Source organism: Salminus brasiliensis, chromosome 9, assembly GCF_030463535.1.
Source record: "Salminus brasiliensis chromosome 9, fSalBra1.hap2, whole genome shotgun sequence".
In the NCBI taxonomy this organism is placed as follows: Eukaryota; Metazoa; Chordata; class Actinopteri; order Characiformes; family Bryconidae; genus Salminus; species Salminus brasiliensis.
Window position 1 is genome coordinate 33,037,833 of NC_132886.1, and position 9,631 is coordinate 33,047,463.

A 9,631-nucleotide genomic window follows, 5' to 3' on the forward strand; every position below is an offset into this window, starting at 1 on the left:
GTGAATATTTGACACTTTACATTTGACAAACATTTACGATGTTTTGTTTGTTTAGTGAAATCCTGAATGTCAAATCTCCAGTCCAAGAGCACATTGAGGCTTTGGTGCCAGTGAAGCCACTTTTACTGGGTCAGCAGCCCTCCCTGCACAGCATGAGCTTTTCAGATAAGGAGGACCAAGAGAGCCCCCTCCCCAATGGCCGCAGCATTTCCCTCATGGACCTCAAGGACTCTCATCTTCTCCAGGGCCCTGTGAGATCACTTCCTCTTCACGAAACACCACCAAGGTTAAGCATGTTGGACTCCCAAACATCCATTGATCAGCTACCACCCCCACCTCCTCACTTTCACCGTCCCAAGCAGCAACAGCTTCAGCCCAAAGCATCGGCTGCACCAGGGGTCAACTTGCCTCAGAGTGCGCCACAAGTGCGAAGGCCACTACACTCATCTGTAAGCCAGCAGCACAGCCTGCAGCCACTGTGCTTCCAGAACCCCGTCTACCACCTTAGCAATTTGCATGGAGCACAAGCACGCCTGATTGGACACCTGCAGCCCAACTCCAGCTCTGAAAACCTCAGCACCACAGGCAGCTCACGCAGTGCCAGCCCTGGTGCCACACCCAGGAACCACATGCCATCTGCTGCCAGTAGTGTGGATGAGGGAGGTGCAGGTCACAGAAGCCTGCAGGGTGATGAAGAGGCACCACTGGTCCTTAGCGAACCCAACCTTTGGTCCCCAGAGGTCCAGGCCATGGCCGAGGCTAGGCAGCGCAGTGCTGGCACAGCACACATCATCAAAGTGGAGCAGCAGTGCCGAGGCCAGGCAACAGCAGGAAATGGAAGTTTGCGGATGCCTAAGTCACTTCCCCACAGCACTTCACTGCACAGTAGCAGCAGTGTCAATATGGGGTCCCAGCAGCAGAGCGGTGCATACTCCAGACAACAGTCAACATGCTCCCGGGACAGCCCAGGCCCATGCGGGCGCTCAAACAGACAGGTACATGCTCTCTCAGTAGTTTGCTTCTCTTACTTTTCGTTGGTTAATTCATTGTAAAAGGTTTTCTCCACTTAAAGGACTACGAGAACAGTAACAAAGGTAGTATACTGTAAGAGTAGTAGTAAGTTGTTAGTAACAATATGCAGACCTAGACATACATTCTTAACCAGTAAAATGGCTGAACCAGTAAAGCTAAACCAGTAAAATGGATGCAAGTCCTTGCTTTCTAGGGTGCAGAATTAAATATTAACGTTCACACTTGTCTAGAGCTGAATCAGATGCCAAACAGTAAATAAGATGCTTATTGACTTTAACCTACAGTGGCATATAAAAACATGGTTAGACTCACAACATCCCATGTAAGCCTTTCATGACAAATGACATAAACCGACCATGGACAAGAAAACAGATGGCAGAATGAGCATACAACAGGAGGGTTGAGATATGCACTATTAATTGGTTTGATCAACACACAGTACAATGGGATGGTCCAAAGAGCTCAGTGCAGATACGAAAAGGAAGATGTATTGGTGTGGCCACTTTGACCCTATAAACTTCACCTACAGTGCAAGCCGGGAAGCGGTTAACGTGAGACCATGGTAATCTGAAATTGGCCTTGTTACCCACGTTGTGGTGATTCAGCACCCCCCGCCAGGAGAAGCACCCCCTTTAGAAATGCACGCACAGCATCTTTTGCTCGAAAGGGAGGTCATTTGCTTTTTACTTTACTAATATCGTCCAAAAAAACATGCAAAATGTATCCTCTTTCAACTACGTTTTATACTAATTTATATTTTATATTAATGTTTTAATCATGATACCTATGCAGGTATTTTATATTTAACCTAAATGTCTGTTACCAAAAACATTTTTAAAATTTGAAATTTTAAAAAACATTTATTTCAGTGGTTTTAGATCTGTAACCCACTCACTAAACAAGTCTTTTCTCAGCTAGCTTGGCTACCTATCCACATTTAGTAGTTTTGTGCAGGTTTCCCCTTCATTTGAATACACTCATCAGTACTGTGTTTTTTTGTTGTTGTTGTTGGGTTTTTTTGTTTTTTGTTTTTTTTGACCCACCTGTTTTCAGAGTGTGGCATCTCCAATTTGTGAGCTTCCACAGCACCCCCACCCTGTGGCTCTCTTAAAATCTCCTTTTTTTATGTATACAACTATGAAATATTTTTGTTATATACACTTAGTAGCAGCATTTGCACATTTTAATGGATGAAACATCATATTAGCAAATTCATAATGAGGTGCATTGCCGGGCAAATGCTCAGTTTTGCAAGTCACTGTTGTGCAAGATTTCTCTTAAGATTTCTTTCTAGTATAAAGTCTTATATGCGCCTTAGAGACACAATATGGAGGCAATATTCAGATTTAGTGGTCAGGGAATTGCAACGCGCAAGTTGTATACGAAATCCATGTAGACATCATGGTGCTGTGATTGGTTAAATGCTAAGTTTACTTATCCTGGGAATCCAGGAAATTTTACCTCTGGCCTAAATGTTTTTTTTGAGATAGTAGAGAGATCTGAAAATTTGTCATTTTTAAATTTTTCAGCAGTAAATGTGATCAAGTTCAAAACAAAAGTAAAAAATTCTGCTTAAATTATTAAATTAAGTGTTATTTATGAGTACACAGAATGTGTCAGGTTAGTAATGGAAATTCACTTTTCACTACTTTTTTGGGAGGGGGAAAATTTAGTATAATTGTTTATTTAGTATAAATGTAACGGTACACAGAAGTCATCGTTCTGCTCACACGGCTGTATGAATATGGTACAATGGGGAGAAAAACAAAAAAGTTATGTTTTAGCAATACTTAAAAAACACAATTTTTTCACTATCATGCAAATCCCCCAGCCAGTTTAAGTCACTTGGCACTTGCGCTTGTGAAATTACCGTATTTACTTTAATAGCCCTTACCATATATTTTCCATGCAACTGTGTGCACCAAATCATAATCCCTCTACCGTGATGGTTCAGTAAGAATACACGGTCCGATACAGTCCTATCATCTTGTTTTCCCTCCCTGTAATTTCAAAAAGATTTATATATTTCAAATGTATCTATATTCATGTTAAAATGTAAATTAACTTGATTTTCTTGAATCATGTTTATTTCAAATATTAGTTAAGCATTCTTTTTTTGTTATTGCTAGTAGTAGTAGAAATAATGCAGGAAGGTGGACTAATATTAATTTGCTACCTCGGAGAACTGCCAACTGAGAATGTTTAACATGGCCAAAAATGTATTTAATTAGCTAAAAGCCCAGTTTATGTTTTTCCAGAAAATTCAGTTCTTTGGGAATCTTTCCTTGTTTGTGTACACCTAAAGCAGGAGCAGTCTCCTGTTGAGTCAGTGACCATGTCTCCAGTAGAGAGGACGGCCGCATGGGTGCTGAATAACGGGCAGTATGAGGAAGATGAGGAGGACGTCCAGAGCAGAGAGGAGAGCAAGCATGTGGAGAAGGTGAGCAGCTGTAGTGACAGGTTTGGTGTAACCCAAAACTACTGTGACAAGCATGTTTGCATGTCTAAATTGTCTTCCTGACCGTGTTCTCTTTTCCTCTGCAGTATGAGCAGGAGATCTTTAAACTAAAGGAGCGTCTGCTTGTGTCCGGCCGCCGACTGGAAGAGTATGAACGGCGGCTTCTGGCACAAGAGCAGCAGATGCAAAAACTCCTGATGGAGTACAAGGCTCGCCTGGAGGAGAGTGAGGAGCGCCTGCGCAGACAGCAGGAGGAAAAGGACAACCAGATGAAAAGCATTATCTGCAGGTGCGTATATGTGTTCTGATTGCAAATATTTTCAAAACACATATATATATATTTTTTTTTTTTTTTTTTTTTTTATACAGTCATGGTTTGGATCAATTTCTTCTCTTTTTTTTTTCACGTACCATGTTGGTTTTAAATTCAGCTCTCTACAAATGTACTGCTTATATGGCTCAATGTATTGCCAATAATTTCAATATAACAATAACAATAATTGTCAGTAATAATCTTTTTTCATATTCAGATTAATGGCAGTGGAAGAGGAGCTGAAAAGAGATCATGCAGAGATGCAGTCAGTCATTGATGCCAAGCAGAAGATCATTGATGCACAGGTACGACAAAGCTTTTCTTATTAAATTATATTTTTAATGTGCACTGCATCTGTCTTTCTTATAACAGTTCATACAGTTCATCCTCCAAAATGATGCAAATGCCCAAAAGAACAATGCTTCACATAAACTTGGCATATAATGTTTTGTCTTGGTCAGCATCACAGGCGCTATCAAGGAGTTCCATTTACTAACAAGATAGGCTTATTATAGAGAATGTGCTCAAGATTTGGGCCGCTTTTACCTGCTGTGTGAATGTAGCATAAGATGATTTATTGAAGAATTTATTGCAGTTTCCCAGTACTATCAATCAATTGGTGTCATTTTCCAGAAGTCAACTAAAAGAAAAAATATATTTATCCACATTTCTAAAATTAATAATGGCAGCTACTGACTTCAAAGGTGTTTGAAATCTTAGAAGCAAGCCTAGGTATCTTATGCCTGCACAAATGAAGCTTTCGAAACATACCTCAGTAATCATGAACACCTCTGACTCCACTACATGTTAATCAGACGTTTAGGATCTTTGGGACTGTAGCCTCCCTGGATGCGGCCGCAAGAGGAAAATTGATGAGGAATTGAAGAGGCAAAAAATACTAATGGTAACCAAAGAGATTAGAGGTGAACTACAAGGTCAAGGTAAATAATTGTTAGATCACACAATCTGTCACTGTCTTAGCCAAAGTGGATCTAATGGAAGACTATGACTAGGAACTGATGAAAAAGGATTTTTTTTAAAATGTATATTGACTAGCCACAAAGATTCTGGGAGAATGTCCTTTGGACAGATGAGACAAAACTGGAGCTGGTCGCATCAACTCCATGTTCATAGACGCACAAATAAAGCATACAGAAAAAAGGAAAAGAACGTTGGACCTACTGTGAAACATGGAGGGGGCTCATGTGCCTTGCAAGTGTTTTTTTTCTATTTTGTTGCATTACAACCTGGAAGATTGTTTAAAAAAAAAAAAAAAAATGTGCATATGTATTCGCCCCCTTTTCTATGAAGCCTCTAACAATTACCTTTTAGAAGTCACATTATTAGTCCACCTGTTTGCAAAAAGTGTCACGTGATCTCAGTTTAAAGTGTGTGTATATATACAGTGAGTCCAAGAAGTATTTGATCCCTTGCTGATTTTCTTCGTTGGCCCACTAATAAAGACATGATCATTCTATACTTTTAATGGTAGATGTATTCTTACATGGAGAGACAGAATATTAAAAAGAAAATCCAGAAAATAAATCTAAGGAATATATATTAATTGATTTGTATTTCATGGAGTGAAATAAGTATTTGATCCCTTAGTATTCATTAGCAGTTCTGGCTTTTACAGACCAGTTAGACACTCCCAATCAACTTGTTACCTGACCTGAAGCCACCTGTTCTCACTAATCACTTGTGTGAAAAACACCTGTCCACAGAATCAGACAGATCACACAGATTTCAAGTCTCCAACATGGGTAAAACCAAAGAGCTGTCACAGGACCTCAGAGTCAGAATTGTTGACCTTCACAAAGCTGGAATGGGCTACAAAAAGATTAGTAAGGTGTTGGATGTGAAAGTAACAACTATTGGTGCAATTATCAGAAAGTTTAAAGAGTATAACATGACAATCAACAGACCTCGGCCCGGTGCTCCAAAGAAGATTTCGCCTCGTGGGGTGGCAATGATGCTGAGAACAGTCAGAAATCGTCCTGCAACCACTCGGCAGGAGTTAGCAAATGACCTGAAGGCAGCTGGGACCACAGTTTGCAAGGAAACAATTGGCAACACTTTGCGCAACAATGGATTCACATCCTGCAGTGCCCGAAAGGTACCCCTGCTGAAGAGAGCACATGTGGAGGCGCGCCTCAAGTATGCCAATGATCATTTGAAAGATGAACCAAGTTATTGGGAGAAGGTTTTGTGGTCAGACGAGACCAAAATTGAACTTTTTGGCCTCAACTCCACCCGCCATGTGTGGAGGAAGAAAAATGCTGCCTATGACCCCAAGAACACTGTGCCCACCGTCAAGCATGGAGGTGGAAGCATAATGTTTTGGGGGTGTTTCTCTGCCAAGGGTACAGGGCTACTTCACCGCATCACTGGGAAGATGGATGGAGCCATGTACCGCACAATCCTGAGGGACAACCTCCTCCCCTCTGCCAGGGATCTGAAAATGGGCCGTGGTTGGGTCTTCCAACATGATAACGACCCTAAACATACAGCAAAGGCAACAAAGGATTGGCTCAAGAAAAATCACATTAAGGTCATGGAGTGGCCCAGCCAGTCGCCAGACCTCAATCCGATCGAAAATCTATGGAGGGAGCTGAAGGTCAGAGTTGCCAAGCGACAGCCCACCAACCTTCATGATTTAGAGAGGATCTGCAAAGAAGAGTGGGCCAAAATTCCCCCTGGTGTGTGTGCTAAACTTGTGGTTAACTACAACAAACGTCTCACCGCTGTGCTTGCAAACAAAGGCTTTGCCACTAAGTATTGAGTGTGTTTGGCAAGAGGGATCAAATACTTATTTTCCTCATTGAAATACAAATTAATTAAAATATATTCTTTAAAATTATATTCTGGATTTTTGTCTTGATATTCTGTCTCTCCATGTTAGAATATATCTACCATTAAAAGTGCAGAAGGATAGTGTCTTTATTAGTGGGCAAACAAAGAAAATCAGCAAGGGATCAAATACTTCTTGGACTCACTGTATCTATTCTGAAAGGCCCTAGAGTTTGCAACAAAACTAAGCAAGGGCCACAACCAAGCAAGTAGCTCCATTAAGATCAAGGAGCACTCCAAACAGGTCAGGGACACCCTTTTGGAGAAGTACAGATCAATGTTGGGTTATAGAAAAATATCCCATGCCGTGAACATTTGACGGAGCACCATTAAATCCATCTTTACAAAATGGAAAGAATATGTCACTACAACAAACCTGCCAGATTTTTCTTTTGAAATGTAGTAAGTAGAGGTAATAAAGAGGTAAAAAAGATTTTTGACTAATCTCTGATGTATTTCTGCCGGGGACTAACAAGTCTTAATCCGCATTTTATTATTACTGGGAGTGGAGTTATGTTCATTTATAAGGTAGCCATTTACCTGGCTGGCTCATAGAAATCTCTCTTAGTAGGTGATTTATTTTGGTGATGCTTGTTACCAACTCAGCAGGTGTATAACCAGATGTACACCTGGCCCAGCCTAAGGGTTAAAATGTGTACTTAAGAGTGTGTTTTTCTGATCCACATTAGACTGGGTAGCATCCTATATTCGGGCACTTGGCATGACATATGATTGTGTATACAATTTTGTGTAGCATCTGATTTATGATTAATTCAGTCTCCATTTCTGAACACAAGAGATTCTGTTTATCACAAATCATCACCATTCTAAACAGCCATTATTTGGCATATTGTTTTTATTTGTGTTCATGTTAATTCAGGTTCTCCTCCTTCAAATATAGTATTATTTAAATTACTGTTGCTGAGTTGGAAAAGCTTTACAGAATAAATCAATAATTCTCTTGAGTAATGAAAACCTCTAGTGCCGAATAATATTGTTTTCTATGTGTATAAATATAATTTATATTTATACACATGGAAAACATATTCTGCATTAGAGTTTTTTCATTACTTAATAGAATTATTGCTGTATTCTGCAAAGCTTTGAATGTGTATAAAAGTCATAGTTTTAGAATAGATTTTAGGATAGGTGTCCAGTATGGTACAATTTCAAACCTGAAACCCAACATTGTTAAGGACTCTATACAAACTGCTTTTTAAATTTTCTTATGGATAGATAGATACATAAATATATATTAAAGTTTTGCCTTTTCCCATTTCCCATTAGGTTCAATAGGAATATTGGTGGCGTTCTGTAAAGCTGGTCCAACAGAGCAAAGTGGGGCACAAATTGATCAATTAGTGGGTTAGTTCAGTCAGGTGCATTAGAACAGGTGAAATATGCAGGGCAGAGGTACTTCACAACCAGGGTGGGGAATTGAAAATTTGTTGATTAAAATGTTTTCCCAGGCAATGCATATTTACTGTTGTGTCTACATAGACTGATATGTGTGTGTGTGTGTGTGTGTGTGTGTGTGTGTGTGTGTGTGTGTGTGTGTGTGTGTGTGTGTGTGTGTGTGTGTGCATGTGTGTTTCAGGAGAAGCGGATCAGCTCCTTGGATACAGCTAACGCACGGCTCATGAGCGCCCTCACTCAGGTCAAAGAACGCTACAGCATGCACAATATCCGCAATGGCCTTTCGTCCACCAGCCCTACCAAGCTCTCCATCACAGAAAATGGCGAGTTCAAAAACAGTAGCTGCTGACTGCTGCTCAGACACAGGCGTGCTAGCAATCCCAGAGCTTTGGACAAAGACATGCCGCCATATTTCTGACTACTATATAACATGTCTGCCTAGAATGTTTGGATGTAAATGTACATAGATGTATGTACATGTACACTGTATTGCTCTTGTACAGAGATGCTACTGGAGATAAAGTAAATTGCATAGGAGGTTTAACTGTATATGACTTATGATTATTAAATACTGATACACCCATAAATGAAGATGATAATTCCAGTGTTGAAGTTTTTTTAAGTATTGTTTATCTGTAAGACTTGTTTTAAGATATGATATATTGAGATGTATATATATCATAGAGTAAAGATTAAAAGGGTCATGCCTTTGTGAATGGACGGATAAGTGAAATTGAAAGTCGAAAAATAGAAGGCAGTTTTATGCACTCAGTTTTCTAACTCTTTTATTTTGTTTTTCTTATTCTCACAAAGGGTTATTTTGCTTTTAGATAACCTAAATTTAACAGGCAGCCAGTCAAATTCAGTAGGCTGCCAGTGAACTGACTTCTTTCATGAACATTTTCCATTTGGTGTATTAATTAATTAGGCAGATCATTTCCACCATATGAACTGCCTTCACCCAGGATCAGACGAATGAAGTTTCTCAAACTAAGAATGATGTTCCTTTCTACACTGGCATAAAAATTAATGTTAACACAGTCAGAGCTAACTAATCACCAGCACTCAATTCTGAAATGTTTTATACACATGAAGCCTTTATTCAACCTGTGTGACAAACTGACTGTAAGATTACTGCCCTCTTATCCAGATAAATATTCATGTCTGACCAAGGCTAAACTGCACTGATTTGAATTCAATTTGCACTCTTAGTCTAACTATATTTTTGTAGCACAAAGACCTTGAAAGCATTTTGCAGCTTTTTACGGTTATGTAACCTGTTTGGAGTTTGAAGAAAGAATAAAGGTGTTTTGTGGTTCTCTGTGGTTCTCCGGAATGTTTTTAAATTCAGTTTGAATTAAATATTAAAGTATTAATAAAAAAGGGACATTGGTGCAAATGAGAGAAGTTGTATTAATTGGTTATGTTTTCAGCTCAGTGTTCCCCACCTGTACTTTACAATGTTCTGTGGGTATATGTCATTAACCAATGTGCAAGTGCTTCTTAAGCTGAAACAGGTGCAGAACAATGCTATACTGCAATGTCACTGAATATACTAAGCT

The 9,631-nt window shown here is 39.6% G+C and overlaps 1 protein-coding gene across 3 annotated transcripts in view; it reads left to right on the plus strand.

Moving 5' to 3' along the window:
* rasal2 (RAS protein activator like 2) overlaps nucleotides 1-9,387 on the plus strand; it is a 45,202-nt gene extending 35,815 nt beyond the window's left edge. For 2 of the 3 annotated variants that reach the window (XM_072688254.1, XM_072688256.1), the window contains exons 14-18: nucleotides 56-995; nucleotides 3,338-3,472; nucleotides 3,577-3,779; nucleotides 4,021-4,108; nucleotides 8,251-9,387. In XM_072688254.1, coding sequence (XP_072544355.1) covers nucleotides 56-995; nucleotides 3,338-3,472; nucleotides 3,577-3,779; nucleotides 4,021-4,108; nucleotides 8,251-8,418 — 1,534 coding nt within the window. In that variant the 3' untranslated portion in view covers nucleotides 8,419-9,387. The remainder of the gene's footprint in view (nucleotides 1-55; nucleotides 996-3,337; nucleotides 3,473-3,576; nucleotides 3,780-4,020; nucleotides 4,109-8,250) is intronic. The other variant, XM_072688255.1, reaches the window with a different exon arrangement.
* The last annotated feature ends 244 nt before the right edge of the window (nucleotides 9,388-9,631 follow it).